Raw genomic sequence first — 20026 nt, forward strand, 5'->3', positions numbered from 1 at the left:
GGGTCAGCTCGCTAGCAACAATATTAGGGAGAGATTAGATAGATGTGTTGCAAATGAAGAATGGTGGAAATTGTTTCCAGGTTTCTCTGTAAGCCATCTACAACATAGTTTCTCTGACCATTGTTCGCTAATTGTAGATATAGATGGGGATGGCGATTTGCTATGTAGGAGAAGACAATGGAGGTTTCAGTTTATGCTAATTGAATACTGATTCCAGGTTTCGAAGAGCAAGTTAAGCATGAATGGAATTCGAACACTCAAGATGTGTTGGTGAAACTCAAGGAATTGAGATTAAGACTGAATGGCTGGGCACAAAAAGAGAAAAAATTAAAGGTACGACGAACAAAAGAGCTAAATGCAAGACTGCTTGACCTGAGAAATAGTGAACAAAGTGAAGCGTCTAAGGAGGAAATGACAGAAATAAAAATTGAATTGAATTTTGAAGCTGACCAGAAGAATTATTTTGGGAACAAAGGGTGAGAATGAATTGGCTTCGGATGGGAGACAGAAATACGGCGTTTTTTCATAGAAATGCAACTGCTCATAAGAAGAAAAATAAGGTGAAGGGACTTGAAGATGATACAGGAAACTTGGTCACCGATATTGATGAGATGTCTAAAATTGCTACGGACTACTTTAGAGAACTATTTTCTTCAAAAGAAACTGGTGATTGGGATAAATTATTTATGTCATTCTCACCATGCATCTCGGAGGAACTCAATAGAGAATTAATGGCAGATTTTAAAGCAGAAAAGATTGTAATGGCGGTAAAATCCATAGCTCCCCATAAGGTGTCAAGAGAAGACGGTTTTCCTTCGATCTTTTATAAAAAATATTGGCACATCATTGGGAAGGAAGTAATCAAATACTGTTTAGATGTTCAGAATGGACGAAGAAATATGGAGATCAACAAAACATGTATAGTCCTTACCCCTAAGGTTAATTCACCGAAGGTAATGAGCCAATTTAGACCCATAAGTCTCTGCAATGTGGTTTACAAAGTTATTTCAAAAGTTCTTGTCAACCGATTCCGTAAGGTTTTGAGCAGTTGTATTGAAAATAACCAATGAGCATATTCATAGTAGGAAGGCAAATTATGGACAATATTTTTGTGGCGTATGAAATTCTGTACTCATTTAAGAAGAAAAGAGGATCATCGAATAAAAAGTTTGCTTTAAAGCTCGACATGAGCAAAACCTATGATAGAATTGAGTGGGGGTTTCTTAGAAAATATGATGCGCGGGATAGGGTTTTGTGAAAATTGGATCTTGCTTATTAAGAGGTGTATTACTAGCGTCGCATATTCAGTTGTGGTTAATGGAATATTTGGAGAGGAATTTTGCCCTCAAAAAGGTCTAAGACAGGGAGATCCATTAAGCCCGTATTTGTTCTTTATTTACGCAGAAGGATTTTCATGACTGATCGCACTGGCTAAAAGGGAAGGGAGGCTTGTTGGGACTAAAATAGGAAGGAGTAATGTCTCAGTCTCATATTTGTTTTTTGCAGATGACAGCATTCTATTTAGAGACACCTTAGTTAAAGGAGCAAGTAATATAAAGGCTGTGATCAACGAGTATGAAAGTTTCTGGCCAATTGGTAAATTTGGATAAATGGAGAAATTTTGGGTGTGAGATTATCTAATAACTCGAAAAAATATTTAAGGCTACCGACTATGGTGGGAAGACGAAAAAAGCATGTAGTTATGGATATCAAGGAGCACTTTATAAAAATATTGAATAATTGGAGCGTACGATTCCTATCAGCGGGGGGAAAGAGGTATTCTTGAAATCCATTTTACAAGCAATCCCGATTTATGCAATGCAATGTTTTAAACTTTCAATTTCATTTTGTCAAGAACTAGAGATTATTATGAGTAAATTCTAGTGGCGTAATTCAAAAACCAATAAAGGCATACATTAGTGCAAGTGGAGTGATTTATGTATCCCCAAAGCGAAAGGAGGTCTTGGTTTTAAAGATTTAAAAAATGTTAATTTGGCCTTGCTAGCGAAAGAGGGTTGGAAAATTATTACGCAGCCTCAGTGTCTATTTGCGCGAGTAATGAAAGCAAAATATTTTCCAAAGGGGGATTTTATGAGTGCTGAATTAGGATCTTACCCTTCGTTTACCTGGCGAAGAATTTGGGGTGCAAGACAAATCCTTATAGAGGGTATGGGGTGGCGAGTTGGGAACGGGGAATCAATAAACATCTGGAACGATAACTGGTTACCGATGCCTGGAAGTGGAAGAGTACAATGTCATCATATTGATATTAGATTTACTACTGTCTCTGATCTAATTGATAGGGATACTACTACCTGGAAACAGGACACCATCAGATCCTTATTCGGAGAGGAGCAACCGAAGAGCATCCTCTCAATTCCCCTAGTGAGCAGCAAACCACACGATCAACTAATTTGGCAAAGGGATAATACCGGGACTTACACAGTTAAAAGTGGTTACAAATGGATTAATACAACGGGGAATCCTAGATTATATACTGATAGTCCTACTACTTTCTATACAAAGCTATGGGGGCTCAAGATACCAAGCAAAATTTGCATTCTTATGTGGCGAATAACAAATGAATTCTTGCCCACTTTATACAACCTAAGTCTTCGAAAATTGGGAACTAAGAAAATTTGCCCAGTGTGTCAAACAGATGAGGAAACGGTAAGCCATTTGTTCAGGGATTGCACTTTCACACAGCAGGTTTTGCAACGGATGGGTGTGACAGATGCAACATGAAATAATGAACCCAATTGGAAAAAAAATGGTTAGAAAAATTATTTGACAGCCAGAATGCAGAAATAAATACGACTAGATCGATCGTATACTGGGCTGTATGGTTAAATCGCAATAAGATTCATCATGAAGGAATCAGAGAACAAGCAAATGAAGTAGTAGCCTTTATCAATGCTTACCATGCGGAAATTAATTTTATGGGACAGATATTAAATGCAAACGGTGTTGACAAAGCTACTTGGGAACCTCCAAATGATGATATTATCAAAATCAATTTTGATACATCATTCAATCAGCACACATGAAGCTCAAATTTTAGGAATTTTAGCGCGAAATAAAGAAGGGCTAGTAATGGCTGCATGCACCTTTCCACGGGAGAACATTCCGGACCCAGTTATGGCGGAGGCAAGGGCGTGTTTGCAAGTAGTCACTATGGCAGAGGAAATGGGCTTCCAAGATATTATTATGGAAGGAGATGCATTGACCATAATACGTAAACTAAACTCTTCCGTAGAAGATAAGTCGAACATCAATAGCCTGACTGAAGAAATAAAAGGGAGAAAACACAAATTCAGAAGCCTGAGTTTTAAATATGTACCTAGGGAGGCCAATAAAACGGCTCATGGAATGGTGCAAGAGGGAAGACAACGCAAGAACCCCCAATACTGGATAGAGGAGGCTCCGGCTGCGGTGGTTGGGCTGATAGATCACGATAGAGGAAGAATAGATGATGGTGGTTAACTGGTAAAATAGAGTCCGGACCTTGTGATAGTGGGTCAGTCCAAATAACTCGCTATTTCAATGGAGACTGAGATTTCAATGGTTGATCTTTTTGGAGAAGAATCGTTCTTCATTTGGCTGGTACACGAGGGATTTCTCAAGCAACAGAGAGAAGGGGAACTCAGGCCTATTTTTTTAGTATTCTGTCGTTTCATTTCTGGCTTTTGATTATTAGCTATTTTATTCAGTTTTTTTAGTTCTTCAAAGCACCGTTTGGGTGCCCAGTCATTTAACTACTGCTATTTTTTTCTAGGCCTGTAACCGATTGATTCTCTTTTCACATTAATACAGTATCAGCTGATTACTATTCAAGAAAAAACTATACAATTTAATCAATAAGTAATATTTTATTATTTTAAATTATTTTTATTTAAACCAAGATTAATTATATTATTAAACGATAAAAATACAAATAAGAGACATACATAGAAAATGCAATTACATCGATTTTGTAGAGATAAAAACATTAAGATTAAAATAAAAAGTATAAATATGTAGTATGTCTATCTTTAAATAATTTACATATATACTTATTTTAATATTTTACAATTACTTAATTATGATTTGAAAATCTTTAATTTTTAATATTGTATATTAATTAATTTTATAATGATTACAATATAAAAATATAAACCATTATATTTATGGAAATGCACGTGATTTCAAAAACTTGTACATATAAATACGATCGAAATACAATTATAATATATGTATAATATGTATAAGCACAAGTTAGGAGAAATGTTTTATGGACCCTTCCTATCGCATTATTTATGGTTTTTTCCAACTATTCGATAATATTTCAACAATTTTTTTCATGTCATTAACATATAATTTTGGTAATTTTTTTTACTCTAAACCTTGAATCCTAAATACAAAACCCTAAACTTTAAATATTAGATCATAAACCTTAAACCACAAAATCCAAACCCTAAACATTAAACCCTAACCTCAAACATTGAATCTTGGATCGAAACCTCGAATCTTGAATCTAAACCCAAACCTCGAATAGTTCAGGGTTTGAGTTTAGGGTTCAATGTTCGCGATTTGATGTTCGTGGTGTAAAGTTTAGTGTTTAGGATTTAGATTTTGGGGTTGAGGTTTAAAGTTCAAGATTCAGGATTTAGAATTCTAGGTTAAAGGTTTGGAATTCAAAGTTAAGGGCTTTGGGTAAAAAAATTATTGAAATTATGTGTCAATGAGATGGAAATAATTGTTGAAATGTCATTAAATAATTAGAAATGGACCATGGATGATGTGGTGGGAAAGATCCATAAAATAATCTCTTCAAGTTAGAAAAAAATTTGAACTGACGAGAATAACTTTTATTTTCCATAATATTACTAAATTCACATTTAAAAATAATTATAATTTAATAAAAGTTGAAATAATTACACATTTAAAAAATAAATATTAGTTAAAAAAAGTTGTGATAATTTTAAAATAAAGTTATTACTTGAATAAAACTCTAAGCATGGGTTGTGCCTCACATTTATAGGACAATTTGCAGGCACTCAACACAACTCATATCACGACACAAGGACTTCAGTATCGCAACACCAAAGTGAGCAGATGATGTGAGGACAAGAAGCTTCCCAACATTGTGATGACAGACGATGACACAAATAGGGATGTTGCAACGTGGTGACATATTTCCCACAAAAATCGAGTTTCTTCTCCTAGTTAAACTCTATTATCTTTTTCCATTCAAACTTTGATAATTTCAGGGATATTTTAGTCATTTTAGCTCTTTAAACTTAGCCTATTTAAAGGGGTCTTGTATTCCTGTTTCGAGAAGGCAATTAAATATGTAGTACTAAAAGGCTTTTCTTTTGAGAGTGACAAGATATAGTCACAGATGAGTTTTAGTGAGAGCTTTCATGGCAATTATGGAGAGAATTTTATACCCATTTTGAGAAAACTTTATGAGAGTTAGAGTTTTATTTTTGGATTTGCTTTGTGAGACTAGGGGCTTTGTTTTTAGGTTTTGAGTTTGTACGTCTAGTAGATTTAGGTTTATTTTCTCCATATTGTACTTTCGTTTGTTTACTCATTTAATGAAAAGCCAAAGCCTCCTTTTCCTGTAATTTTTATCCTCTTCGGAGGAGTTTTCTACATAAAATTTATGTTTGATCTTCTTTACATTTTCTATTTCGTTGTTTATACAGGTCAATTCCCAACACTAAGTATAAAATATAGAAAGAAATTGTGATAACTATAATTATAATTCAAATTAAAATTATTAGTTAAAATTTTTTAACATAAAATAGTTGTCCTAATTTTATTGATGCCAAGTAGAGTTATTATTTGAATAGAATTCTAATCATCTTAATTATCACTTAATTAATATTAATATTAGTTATATTAATTATTATTTTGAAGAAAATTACTTTGTTGGATATGTTAAAAAATTAATTAAATATTAAACATGTAAAATCACATGTAGATCTGATCATGGGTCAGGCCACTCGATTCGGCCCAAAGGCTTACCTGAAATGTGGGAGGGAGGGTTGGACAAAAATATAGGCCCAAAAAATGGGCTTGGACAAAAAAATAAGGCCCGTTTAAAAAATGGTCGGGCCTCAAGTAAGGTATTTTTTGCCCGGGCCGGCCCGACCCGAATTCACTAAAAGACAAAAAAAAATTGCTTTTTTTTAAATATTAAGTTCTTGTTGTTTTCTCCTTATTTTGCTATCATTTTACTATTATGTTACTACTATTTTATTGTTATTGTTTGGATATTGTATAAAACTTATTTTATTGTTAATTTTGTTATTATTTTAAAGGCATTTTATTATTTTAGAGGCATTTGCTTGTTAAGTTGTATTTATCTTAGTGTTATTTAAGTCTACATATTTTTTAAAATTTATTTTTAATTTTTGGGGAATATTTATTTTGATGTTTTTAGTATTTTTGATGTCTTATATATTTAAAAATTATATAGAAATTTATCTTGTGAGACTGGTCAGGCTCGGGTTTTAGCATCGGGCTTGGGCAAAATTTCAAACCCATTTTTTGAGCCCAGCCGAGCCTAGTAAATGGGCTTGAATTTTTAGTTAAGCTCTGCCCAAACCCAGCTTGGCCTGGCCCATGAGCACCTCTAATCACATGTAAGGTATTAGGGGTGTGCAAATTTCGGGTAAAACTGAATTAATTCGTTTAACCGACCGAATTCAGTTAATCGGTCGGTTAACCGAATTAATTTGGTCGGAGATCGGTTAATAATTTTTTGGAAGTTCGGTTAACAGTTAATTCGATTTGAAATCGGTCGGTTAACCGAATTTAATAAATAATATTATAATATATAAGTATTCGGTCGGTTCGGTTAATTTTTTAGAAATATAAATTAATTGGTCGGTTAAGTCGGCTAATTTTTGATATGTTTTATACTTTTTTTAACTAAAAATAAAAAAAATATAAATTTCGATTAATTCAGTTAATCGACCTGATTAACCAAAAAAGTTAGGTTCGATTAAATTTTTTTGAAAAAATTTCAATTTGGTTAACGGCTAAGAGTTTAAAAGAGTCGGTTAATTCAATTAAAGGTAGTTCGAATCGGTTAAATGATTGAACACTTTATAAGGTATGTAATATTAGAAGCTAGTACCTATAAATATGATCGGAATATAAAGTGTCATATCTTTGTATCGAGCTGTAGCATTTGGGACCATAGGCTTTGATGTCTGAGCACCGTTAGGCCCATGTTGTTTCTACAAACTAGCCCAAACATTGGCCTTGTTCTTGTATAAAACCCTACTTGTTTCCTTCGGCTTCTTCCTTCTTTTAGGGTTTCGTTAGCCGTTCTTCTTAAACCATTAAAGCTTGGAACAAGCTTAAGGAAGTGCAGAAATGGTAAATCCGACAGCCACATTTCAATTGTTGTCTCTCACCTTATGTATCTATTCAGTATTATTTCTTTTCAATTTGTTGCTATCAACACTTTAGATGCAGTTCCCTGAGTTTTTAATTCTGTTCTTCTCTAGATTGAATGTTATACGGAATCAAGTTAGAAGATTAGAACTTGAGATTTTTTTACTGAATTATTCGTTTTCGGATGGTTTTTATAGATTTCTAGAAAAAAAAAGAACTATCATTTTTTCAGAAATGAAACATTTAATGGCGGCAAGTTTTATGATTTAGTAGCGTGTAGCTAGCAGTGATTAAGTTGAAATCTTAGCATTAGTCTTAGATCAACTAAAAGAAGTAATGTTTGAGTTTTGGGACTGTAAGTCCTTTACAGGAAATTGTCCCTAGATATCGGTTTCCCCTTAGTGAAATTCATCAATTGCGTAAAGAACTTCACTGTGAGTTTAGTGATGAAAGTTCAATGGTTTGAAGTTTGAAGATAGTTTTGAATTGATTTACTTGTTTAAAAGGTTTCTTTTTTCTGTTTCTTAATTTTATGCTGTTAAATGCAGGCCCCAAAGAGAGGTGTAAAGGTTGCTGCCCCGGCCAAGAAGAAACAAGTAGTCTTCTCTACTTTTGCATCATCTGAATTCTTAAACTAACCAGATTGTGGTTTGATGGTTTCATATCTGATAATTCTTTTGATTTGGAAATTAGGAGAAGGTTGTGAATCCACTGTTCGAGAAGCGTCCAAAACAGTTTGGTATTGGCGGGGCACTACCTCCAAAGAAGGATCTACATCGATTTGTAAAGTGGCCTAAGGTTGTCCGCATTCAAAGGAAAAAGAGGATCCTTAAGCAGAGGTTGAAGGTCCCACCAGCATTGAACCAGTTTACCAAGACTCTTGATAAGAACCTTGGTATGTGGTAGAATTTTACTTGTTTCTACTTTGTGTGTTAGATTCAGAAATTTAATGTACCTTTTATTATTTTATTGTTTTGGTCAAATATTACGTTGGGAGAGATAATGGCTTCCATTAGCGCCTCTATTTTCCCCAGGTTTCTGTTTTCTTTTTTTAACTGTTAACATAGCATAGGTGTATGTAATAAAACTTTGATGGAGTAAACTTTTGTCGGGGTATACTCTTTTAGATATATAACATTTTTCCTGAAAATTAGTCTAGTTTAAAAATAATAACAAATGGAAATATGGAAATTGGTGAATGTTGAAGATAGTAATTGGTTGCAGGAGCTGGTAGTAAGGAAATAAATTAAGATCTATTGTCAACTCAAAATATTAAATGCATTGCCTATCAAATGGATGCTATCATAAGCTTGCTTATTCTGCTGTGCTTGTTCTCATATATTGCGGTATATCCTTCATTCTTCATTTTTTAGCCCCTAATTCCCTGTTTTATTATGTGCCACATCTTCTCCTGGAGAATTTTTTCCTGTTTATAATGATCAGAATTCTCTGTTATTTTATGTCTTATTTCAGCTACGAGTCTATTCAAGCTGCTTCTCAAGTACAGACCGGAGGACAAGGCAGCCAAGAAGGAACGTCTACTGAAAAAGGCTCAGGCTGAGGCTGAAGGCAAAGCTTCTGAGTCTAAGAAACCAATTGTTGTGAAATATGGACTTAACCATGTTACCTACCTTATTGAACAGGTTGGCCTCTTGTTTCTTTATATTCGTCAGTTCAGCTAGTATGGTACCCTGCATTTTCTTTTACTGTGAAGTTCTTATAAATTTTGCCATCATCTATGTAGAACAAGGCACAATTGGTTGTTATCGCTCACGATGTGGATCCCATAGAGCTTGTAGTCTGGCTTCCTGCTTTGTGTAGAAAGATGGAGGTCCCCTACTGCATTGTCAAGGGGAAAGCACGATTGGGATCGGTAATTGTCTTTCAGACTTATGTGCTTTTCTGCCAATTGTCGAGTAGAAAACTTATGTGTTTGTGCTAACCACAGATTGTCCACAAGAAAACTGCATCCGTCTTGTGCTTGACCACGGTTAAGAACGAGGATAAGATGGAGTTCAGCAAAATCCTCGAGGCAATCAAGGTAAGTTATATCCTCGAATATTATTCAAATTGATTTCAACATACTGAATAATAAGTAACATATGTGGTACAGGCCAACTTCAACGACAAGTACGATGAGTACAGGAAGAAGTGGGGAGGTGGTATCATGGGCTCGAAATCACAAGCCAGAACCAAGGCAAAGGAGAAGCTTCTTGCGAAGGAAGCCGCACAAAGGATGACTTAAGCCTACCATTGCTCCCTTTGGTTACCAAGTCAAATTTACTCCTTTGCCCGAGGATTACTTATATATTTTCTAGTTTAACTTTCAAAACATCGAGTAGCTGCTGTTTGTGATGTAACTTTGTGCCTTTTCTTAATGAAAATTATGCCCAAACCATCATTTATGCTGAGCCATCTTACTTAAATAGTATAATCAGTTTCGTCCTCTTGACTAAAAAGCAACTCTTTTTCTTAAGGTTTATTTATTATATGTTAATTGAGTACCAACATTGGAGGTGTTTTTACCATTTTATATAAAAAGTATAAAAAATACATATGCTTTTTTAGTTTTTAAAAACTTCGTTCTTTTGTTAGTAATTTATATTAATTATAAACCAGTAAAATTAATGGCAAAGAGCAGGAGTTGACCTTTGATGAGGACGCCATTATGTTTATTTTGTCTCGAATTAGTTAAGGCTCAACCAGTGAGAAAGCTGAAAGTTCGTTATTACAACACGCACTAGTTTATCATTAGAGCTTTCCCAAAGTGGACATACATACATGGATAGAACTTTCAAACATATGACTTGAGTACTGAAACAGAATGGGGTTGGTGCAGATGAATTAATCAGTCTTAATCTCAGGTGATTGGATGGATGATGGATAAATAACATTCTTAAGACCAGTGAAATCCAATATCTTCTTGCTTGGTGCTTGCTGGTGTGGAGCTCCTGGCCTCGAGAAATGGGATAATATGTAACCCCATTCCACCAGTTCCGGGAAAAACATCTTCCACAGGTAAGTCACCCTGAACCATGATGGCTGAGTTAAGTACCGATCTCCTTTGCTTGCACTGTTCACTATTGCCTGGGCGCACCCACTGGCCGACGCTACTGGGATAGAACTCACTTGTACCTATTCAATTTTTGAAATGGTCAGGTTTATTATTACAATTTACAACACAAAGTAACACTAGTTTACTTACATCTCTCATGTCTTGCTGAACTTCCATGTTACCATCTCTTTGAAGGAATTTGCCTTGGGTGATTTCAGACTCGATAAAACCAGGTGTTACAATTGTTATCTTAACCTCGGATCCAAGTTCAATCCTTAATGTATCGAAAAAGGCTGTCAATGCTGCTTTGCTTGCCTGACATGAATTAAGCCCTTGAAGAATTATGAACTACTTACTACTCATCATCATCATATAAAATAAACAGCAAAATTAAGTGGCTGAAATTACATTGTAGACGCTTGTTCTTGGATCATTCATCCATGAAGCTGCTGAAGACATGACAACGATCTTTCCTTTGCTGTTTTTAAGGTGTGGAACTGCAAATCGGGTTGTATAAACCGAACCCCAGAAATTTGTGTCCTGCAGTGACAGTTTTAGAAACATAAAGAAAAAAACACTGACCTGAATCTAGATATAGCTAATTAGAAAATCATGTACCATTATAGCTCTGAAAAGGGACATGTCTGGAGGTGCATCTTCAAACATGCAGACTGTATTGATTCCAGCATTATTTACTAGATGGTCCACTGTATCCATAACCAGACCATGACATATTAACTAACAGTATCAGTTGTCAGTCGCGGAGCCAATTTTTTTTTTTTTGGCAAACTATGGTAAAAATGTAAATTAAATTAAATTATTATTATTATTTTGTCTAAAGTCTAATTTTACTCTTATTAATTTATAAATTTTATAAATTAGGAGTGGTCTCGGCTCCGGGACTGTCCGCTGTTATTTATACATGCACATACATAAGTTATAGACTTACATCTTCCGAAATGATTCACGGTTTCCTCAACAAGTCGTCTACAGTCATCAACTTTAGAAACATCAGCACGAATTACAATAACATCGGGAGACCCCAAATCACGAGCTCTATCAGCAATTTCTTGCAGTGATTTCTCTCTTCTTGCTGTCAGAGCTAACCTTGCTCCTCTTCTACCATATTCGTATGCCAAATGCTGCACACACACAACATTTTTGTTTTTAGGTTTTTGTCTCGTGAAAATTGAGAACTGGTGATGTAAAGTTAATTACCTCTCCTATACCGGAAGAAGCGCCTGTGATGACGATGACTTTCCCAGCAACATTCTCACTGAAAACGGAGCGTAAGATGGAAAGGAAGAAGTTGAAGAAATAAAAGGGTGGTAATAAAAAGACAAATGAAAAGAAGGTGAATGTAGGAGCTACGAGGTTGAGGAACTTGTGAATAAGATCCATGGTTTGGTCTAAAAATCTAGAGAGAATGGAGAATTGGATGAAATAAATGTAAAAGATTTGATATATAAAAACCAAATTAAAGTGTGAGGCTGCCAAATTAAGCATGCAAAGGTTGCATGGGAAGAGGTTGACACGTACATTATGTATTTTACATTTGTCATCTGATTCCTTTGTCTAGCTTGCTGGGTGATTGCCATGCCACCCTTTGCCTTATGACTTGGCAAATGTTTGCAAAGCTATGATGGTTCACCTCTTTTGGATTATTTCGTAATTCTGATATATAGATAGATGGAATCCAGGTATATAATCTATAATATTTTTTTATACCATTGCAAACAGTACAACATAAAAACGCATTACAACTAAGGCTAAGAACAATGTATTCTATACCTATCAGCACCTCTCGCTATACAATCAACTTGTAGTTTGACATGAGTCAAGAACCGCTCGGTATTGAACGTTCATTTTCTGTAGTAGGTGACGGAGATCTTGGACAGCTTCCAATTGATAGGCACCTTGTACATGAGGATGCTAATCCATTTCTATGATTTGTCCTTCAACTCCCACGATGCTACATAGTAATACTTTTAGAAATAGTAGCCAACTATGGAGTTTTAGAGTTACGCTCCATAGTATGCAACAGTATTATCTGATTCCCATTTCTAGCAGTACCCAACACAACCACACCATAGTACCCAGTGGTCCGATTGACAATGGAAAATTCCCATCCATAAGATGACACCTCTTGAGTAGTGTGACTTGCATTGTTCAGCTGTGGATCACAAGCAGGACGAAGAGAGTGGATTTTGTTACTGTGGAACGCATTAAGAATGGTTACCGAGAGTTTATTAACAGGGTGTTGTTAAATACCTTTTCATTTTGAACTTTCCAAATGGTCTAAAAACCGACAAGAAGGTAAGTGAAGAATTCCTATCCTTTGTCACTTTTATTATCAACTGTATCTGACCAATTTTGTAGATTTTAAAGGAGCGTCGTGTAATGTAATGCATCCATTTGGAGAGACAAATGGCATTCAAACCCAACTGTTCTGGTGAAATTACATTATCTGAATAAATGTTCCACTGTTTCGTTGTGCTGCTTGCATTCATGACATTCTGAAGGTACGTTAATCAATCGCCATCGTTTCACTGGTTCTTCTCACCATCATTTCCCCAGCTGTTCCTTGATTAATCGAGTTTCCAAGGATTTGAAATAGGGATTGATCAACCTAGCGAGGGATATCCCTAGTTACTGGGATGAATTGGTTTTGTAGACGTGAAGAGAGTTATCAACGGTACGAGTTGCCATCCCATCGTTGAACCGTATATCGATGGCATTCCCTGTATCAGTAGAGGGTGAAGAATTGTTATAGATCACCACCGCGGAGGAAATAACAGCCATGCTGGAATTGTGGTGTTTAAAACCATATGACTATAGATATGACTTTATAGCACTTCATTAGATAAGTGAGATTAAAGTCGATAAGGCCTTTATCTTCTCTTACATTTGCTTGAGGTAGGTTGTTATTTGCCCTTTCATCCTTGGTTTGCGAGGATACTTCGACTGTACCATATTGGTCTTGGGTAGTTATCAGGGACATATTACCCCTACTAGCGTTGTACTTAGACTGCAGTTAACTTCAATCGGTGCCTTCTGCTACCAACTTCAGTGGTTAGTTCACCCTTAACTTTAAGGGTTCTCTTGGAGTGGACGAATTAAGTCTTGGAGCGATGAAATGTCCAAAGTGTATCACTTTCTTATCAATGCCATGTATTTCCTCCCAAAATTAATGTCTTAATAAGAAACAAATTGGGAGATTTTCCTTTTCCTGCTAGGGAGGCTTGTTACTCCTCATTGATTATTCACCCAAGATTAGGGGTGAGAGAGTTACATTTGTAGAGACTTGTACTCTAAATAATTTTTGGAGGTTTTACTTTAACTAGACACTGAAACAGATGTTGAAAGTTCTTAACATTCTTGGTGTTGATGATCTTCTTGTGTCTCATTTGGTGTGAACTTGTGACAGTGAGGACCTTTTGGTGAAACTAATGATTAAAGAGGATAGGGAGTGTTAAGATTTAATACCCTCTGTGTAGTTTATTCATTATTTGAATATGTAAAATTTTCAATAGATTAGTTTAAATAAAATTTTATTATTTATATTAATGTTGTTTGTATTAATTCTCAATATTTTTTACTTAACTAATACTAAATTGTATTATGTGATCAGATCGTAATGCAAGAATGTAACCTCTCTTGGTAGGTAATCTAAAAGGTTTATAGTCTAATTAATTGAATTTGAGCAAATTAATTAAAAGACTAATATTATATCTATCAATCCAATAAGGGAGATACCTTATCTTGGGTATCGGAGCATTTAACTTCTAAAAAATAGAGAAATAAATGTAATTGTATGGATTAATAATAGGCCATATAAGACTCAAGTTGAATTAGTCCTAGATTTATTTATGATTAATATTCTTGTGAAGTTTATAGTGTAACTTACCACAATCTTGAGTAACCAACTGACTATGTGCTTGAATTGTATACTTTAATGTATTAAAAACTTGAGTTCAAATAACTAAAGAGCTGAAAGCTGGTATGTTGAGTATATGACTTTCACATAACATAACTTTAGTTGCAATATTGGAATTTATATCACAATAAAAGGTGAATGACATCCTCTTAATGGCATTACATGAAATATGGAAAAGTAATGTGGCGATGGGTCATTTCTCTAGAACAAATGATTTAATTACTATTTCTTAGTAATTGAATTTTTCATTAACAAATGTAATGGTTACAAGATAAAATAGGACAAAACTAGATGAACGAATTTAACCCAAAAAAATTAAGGCTTCTTATGAGGGTAATACACTTAAGACAAGGTTACTAGACAAACAATTACTAAGTTATTTTCATAATGGTATATAATAAGAATAGAGCAGAATAAGATCATATTCAAGCTATTCAACTCGAAAAAGAAAGATTTGAATTTAACCTGAAAAGAAGACAAGTTGAAAAAGAAAGATTTGAATTTAACCTGAAAAGAAGACACCAAATAAATTTAGGAAAACAATGAACAAAAATAAAAAAATAAAAAATTAAGAACAAAGAATAAATATTCAAAATAAAAAATAAATAAACAAAATTTAAAAGTGAAAAATGAATCGAGTTAATTGATGGACATGATGGATAGATGGATAACTGTCAAATTGAACTTTTTAAGATATAAACCCCAACAAACTCATTAATGGCTTTAATCAACCCTTCAAGAAATAATCATTGACAAATTAAAGGATGAAGAATGAATTCCTATGACTCTTTAAAGAAAATTGAGAAGAAAATTACTTCTAAAAATCACAATAAAAAACTCTTGCATAAAGAAACTAACTCCCAGAGTTAAAAGCTTTATTAATGAAAATAATTGTGTCCTTAATGAATAATGAAGAGGCCCTTATATAGGCTAGCTAAGTACATCCAAATAAAACTGTCAATTATACTAAAACTCTAATTAATCTAAATAATAAGTAGTTTTAAACTAGACTTTCTTATTTGACTAAGAAACATAAAGCTTCTAAATAACTTAAAATACTTAAAAATATATCCAAAATTCGGAAAAAAATAATAATACATAATAAATACAATATTGGGCTCATATGTAATAAAAATTAAGCTTAAAAATAAACTCAATATGATTTAAACTTGAATTAAAAGTCCGAAACTCGTAATTTTCATAATAATCCCGTCCAAAAATTTTACTTGCACAGTTTTCACTAAAATGGTCATAATTTGAGCTCCCGAACTTGAAATCAAGTGATTCAAAGTGTGCTTCGAAGCTAAGAGATAGATCTTTGAATGCTATGAAGATATCTCAACTTAGAAATGCCTGGATTCTATCCAAAAAATCATCACAAGTTGATTGATTTTCCAAATTTAAAAATTGGCACCTTTGGTGAATGGAATTTAATAAATTTGACCACATCTACGTATGTACCAGTATATAATATGGGAGAGTTCAATCATGGTACTTTAATGGAATGCCCCAAGATTAAATAATGTTGTAACTTATAGGCGAAGAGTTGAAACTTAATTACAAATTGTTTGAGCTCTAATTCTAATTATGTATGTCTAATCGATCATTTCACTAGCTCGATATAACCCAAAACGAATTGCATGTAAAAAAGATTCTATGGAATGAATAAAAACAACAATTAAGATAAATATATTACATGTATCACTATCCACATTAAATGTGTTTTCTCACTGAATATAAAAGATAACTTAGAAATTAAATTAATTTCTTTGAATTATTATTTAATTGATTCCAATTAAATGATTGAAGTTCAAAGTGATAATTAAATTAATTAGTCATCATAGTTCTATTGAATGAGACAATTAAATGTATTTCCTCATAGATTCTAATATGATAATTTATAACTTTAATTGGATTAGAACTGGATTGACAAAATAATTTAATTGAATAAATTAATTAATTAATTAATATTTTTTAAAAATAGAAAAATAGTTATTGGGTTAGTTAAAATTATATGTGTTGGTTAAAATCTAGTTAACACATGTAATTATACTTAATACATGAGATATGATCGAGAGCCTATTCTCAATACATGTGGGGTAGAAAAAACCTTGTTCCAATAAGGTGTCATCGCCCGCTAGGGTTTCTTAACAGGAAAACTGTACTTTTTCTATTAAAATATTATTACTAAATTACCCTTATTCAAGTAAAACTCTTGTAGCTTTTTCTTATAAATAGGAACTATGAGATGACCTAATTATCACACCTATTGAATGTCGTTATTTTGTCATAAAATAGTGGTACTATGTTTATAGAATAAATTCTATTTTTTAAAAAGCTCAAAGTTTTCAGTTCTCACAAAGAGAAATTAACTTTCTCACTAAAAGTTTGTAAAAGTCCATTCTTCAGTGGTGTCAGAAATGATGATTTTGAAAACCCATTTTTGATGTTCGAGTCCGTAAATATTATTAATTAAATTTTAATCCATTAAAATTTTCAAGTAGATAGTTAATCAAGGTACAGTGACTAAATTGTAAAAGTAGTGAAAGTTAATCACTATGAATTTTTAATTAATCGAAGGACCAATTAAGTAATTGGACCTTTACAATTAAATTAAACGGGTGGATGACAATTGTACTCCACCAGTTCTTGTTAAACATGTTAAGATTAAGCTAATTAATAGTTAATTAGGTTAATTATAATTAATTATAAACTAACCGAGGTATAAATAACAAAATAAAGAATGATCATTCTTTAGTTTTCTTCTTCTTCACTATGGGAAACAAAAAGAAAAGCTAGGCATCCATTGTTTTAGCTTCAAACCATATGGCCTTCAATTGATAAGTTTGATTTAATTATTTTCTTGTAATTTTTATATTTTTAAGGTCTCGAGAGCTTGATTTAGCTAGTTTGTGTACCAATTTGTAATATTATTAAAGTTTTAAAAAATTTTCATTGTTGATTTCTTAAATTTTTTGGTATGAAATTTTAGATTTTAAGCTTAGAAGTGAAAAATGACTAGCTTGTAAAGTTTAATCCCTAGTTTTTGAACATATAAGTGAAATCTAAATAGTGGTTTCAGGACCACAAATTCGAAGTTATAAAATTTATTTTATTATTATTTTATGGTCTGCATCATGATATTATTATCGTATAAAAATTTCGTTAAGAAATTTTACCGTTTACATGCTCAATTTGATAAAAAATACTAAATCGCGTAAAGTGCAAAAGTTGTGTTCTAATAGCTAAAGGTGTCTAATAGCTATATAACTTTAAAGTGGATGTACTTATATGGTAATTAGACCATTTGTGTGTTAGTGGATGATAATGGCTTGACATTTTTGTAATTATTAATGTTTTAAAAGGTGAAATAGGTAATTAAGTAAATAAAGACAAAATTAAGTAAAATAAAAGCCAAGTATCATCTTTTCTTCCTTCTTCAACCGATTTTCAAGAGAAAATAAACCCATTTTTGTTGAGAAACACTCGGCCAAGCTTCCATTGTTCAATTAGGTACGATTTTTGTCCCGTTTTTAATGATTTCTATATTTCTGGGATCGTTGTAGCTTAATCTAGCTAGCCCGTGAGCTAATTTGTGAAAATGTTAAAGTATTTGAGTTTTTCCATTGATGAAAATGTTAGGGTTTTAAATTTTAATGGTAGAAAATGAATGGTTGTTGTTAGATAAACAACTTTTGTAAAGGAATTTTTGATGAAATTATCAATTAGGGATTAAATTGAAAAATGTGATAAATTGTGTGGTAAAATTATGAATTTATGAAAAATTTGAGATGTTATAAGCATTTATATAATCTATGATGGGTTGTAATGAAATTGTGCAAATTTCCATTTTTATGAGATAATGACTAAATTGCAAAGAATTAAAAGTATAAGGGCAAAATAGTAATTTTGCCAAAAATGTGTGTTGGACTAAATTGAATATGAATTGTATTGAATTGAGTTAAATTCATTTGTATAGATCCAGTTAGACCTTATACGGAGTTAGATCGAGGCAAAGGAAAAATATCGGATTAATCGCCTTCGTATCTATGTAAACTTGTCGAGATAAGTTCGTATAATTAAATTGCGTATTTATATGCCTTAGTTGAAATATATGTATATGGATTGTATAATTGCTATGTATAATTACCGATCGCATATCCGACGATATATGATGACTATCGAGCCCCATTTGAACCTTAGTAATTCGTAGGATACAAATGACATGTCATTAGGGTTATCGATTTCAGCTCTTATGAGCTTACCGATATCAACTCATATGAACTTACCGTTATTCAGCTTGGAGGAGCTTACCGTTTATAGCTCGTATAAGTATACATGTACAGGAATTGACGGATTACAGTTCAGTACACCTCGTGTGTATTACCCGCGTATCCCACAATATTCTAAATGGTTCAACGGGCACAGTTATGTTACGAGTTCATATGAGTTCGATACGAACTAGTACAGATATTTACATGAATTACATGGAAATGGTTTGTATATGATATATGGATACATAGTATAGATGTTACATGTATATGGAATTTGAATAGTTTTTGAACTCATACATGATTCTTGATTTTTATGTGAATTCCATGGCTAACCTGGTTGATGAATATGTGTTAGGCTTTTGGCCAAATTGAGTTGAGATATGCTTTGGTTTTCTTACCTTAAATGTGATTAAAATTGTAAGTTAAATTATCTATTATACGAACTTACTAAGCTTAAAAGCTTACTCTGTGTTATTTTTCGTGTTTATAGTGATTCGGAAGCTCGTTCGGGTTGGAAGCTTGTTAGAGCTATATCACACTATCCATCGGCTCTTTTGGTACTTTTGATTATTTAAATTCAGTTATAATGGCATGTATAGGTTAATTTGACAAATGTTGGCATATAAGTGTTTTGTTGAGATTAGCCAGTTATATGGCTTGTGTTTGGTATATTTTGATGTGTATATATATGTGGCCTTATCATATTTGATGTGTGTTTGATATGGTAGAATGATGGAAAGTAAAAATGTGGTTTTAATATGAATATAAGATATGTTATATATCTTGGTGGGATTTAGTGCTTTGTTATGGAAATATTGGTATGTTTTAGTAAGTAAGTTAAGTGACACGAAATGATGTAAAATGATTTACCTTGTGAATTGGTATTTTGGGTATCATATAGGTGAGCTTGATAAATGACCTACATGATAGGTTTTGGTACAATTATGCATATATGTATTTGGTCACTTAGGTAAATTTGGATACATGGTTGACATGTTTGCATGTTGGTTGTATGTGATGATTTTACATGTTTAAGGCTTAATTTTGGCTTGTTTTGGATGCCTAATTATGATTTGTGTATATGCAAAATGTTGAGTGTAGGTGGATGCCAAATTGGGTGAGAAATGTGGCTTGTAAAATGGCCTATTTTCATCCACACGAGTAGAGATACGGGCGTGTGTCTCAGCTGTGTGTGACACACAGCCAACTGACACGATAGTGTGTCCCCTGTATATTTTAAAGAGCGCTAGCCAGTATTCTCACACGGCCTAGCACACGGGCGTATAGCTTGGCCGTATGGCACAAATCAGTGAATTACATGGACACATACACAGGCTAGAACACGGTAGTGTGACCCCTGCAGTTTTG

The 20026-nt window shown here is 33.2% G+C and overlaps 2 protein-coding genes and 2 long non-coding RNA genes across 4 annotated transcripts; 2 read left to right on the plus strand and 2 right to left on the minus strand.

The window, feature by feature from the left end:
- Positions 1-1864: 1864 nt before the first annotated feature.
- LOC128293172 (uncharacterized) lies at positions 1865-3773 on the minus strand. Its single transcript, XR_008283275.1, has 3 exons — positions 2922-3773; positions 2316-2695; positions 1865-2233 (listed from the first exon to the last, which is right to left on the minus strand). It is a non-coding gene; the product is annotated as an uncharacterized LOC128293172 (long non-coding RNA).
- A 3387-nt stretch (positions 3774-7160) lies between these two features.
- LOC108460578 (60S ribosomal protein L7a-2-like) lies at positions 7161-9851 on the plus strand. The gene is made up of 7 exons (XM_017760116.2): positions 7161-7374; positions 7941-7988; positions 8086-8287; positions 8866-9035; positions 9137-9265; positions 9341-9433; positions 9506-9851. Exons 1-7 carry the CDS (start codon positions 7372-7374, stop codon positions 9635-9637), a joined length of 777 nt encoding a protein of 258 aa, XP_017615605.1. The 5' UTR covers positions 7161-7371; the 3' UTR covers positions 9638-9851.
- A 266-nt stretch (positions 9852-10117) lies between these two features.
- LOC108460577 (11-beta-hydroxysteroid dehydrogenase A-like) lies at positions 10118-11909 on the minus strand. The gene is made up of 6 exons (XM_017760115.2): positions 11666-11909; positions 11397-11589; positions 11066-11154; positions 10856-10987; positions 10598-10762; positions 10118-10527 (listed from the first exon to the last, which is right to left on the minus strand). Exons 1-6 carry the CDS (start codon positions 11846-11848, stop codon positions 10237-10239), a joined length of 1053 nt encoding a protein of 350 aa, XP_017615604.1. The 5' UTR covers positions 11849-11909; the 3' UTR covers positions 10118-10236.
- Positions 11910-12512: 603 nt separating this feature from the next.
- On the plus strand, positions 12513-13790 carry LOC108459739 (uncharacterized). The gene is made up of 2 exons (XR_008283280.1): positions 12513-12969; positions 13053-13790. It is a non-coding gene; the product is annotated as an uncharacterized LOC108459739 (long non-coding RNA).
- The last annotated feature ends 6236 nt before the right edge of the window (positions 13791-20026 follow it).

The sequence above is a fragment of the Gossypium arboreum genome, chromosome 1, assembly GCF_025698485.1.
Source record: "Gossypium arboreum isolate Shixiya-1 chromosome 1, ASM2569848v2, whole genome shotgun sequence".
NCBI lineage: Eukaryota > Viridiplantae > Streptophyta > Magnoliopsida > Malvales > Malvaceae > Gossypium > Gossypium arboreum.

Bases quoted from the DNA above. Each gene is read 5' to 3' on its own strand.
- LOC108460578 (XM_017760116.2), top strand. The intron at 7,989-8,085 runs GTAGTCTTCTCT...TTTGGAAATTAG, and splicing joins CCCCGGCCAAGAAGAAACAA to GAGAAGGTTGTGAATCCACT. The intron at 9,434-9,505 runs GTAAGTTATATC...TATGTGGTACAG, and splicing joins AAATCCTCGAGGCAATCAAG to GCCAACTTCAACGACAAGTA.
- LOC108460577 (XM_017760115.2), bottom strand. From the start codon at position 11,848: ATGGATCTTATTCACAAGTTCCTCAACCTCGTAGCTCCTACATTCACC. The intron at 11,155-11,396 runs GTAAGTCTATAA...TTATGGATACAG, and splicing joins CGTGAATCATTTCGGAAGAT to TGGACCATCTAGTAAATAAT. The intron at 10,763-10,855 runs GTAATTTCAGCC...AATTCATGTCAG, and splicing joins CAAGAACAAGCGTCTACAAT to GCAAGCAAAGCAGCATTGAC.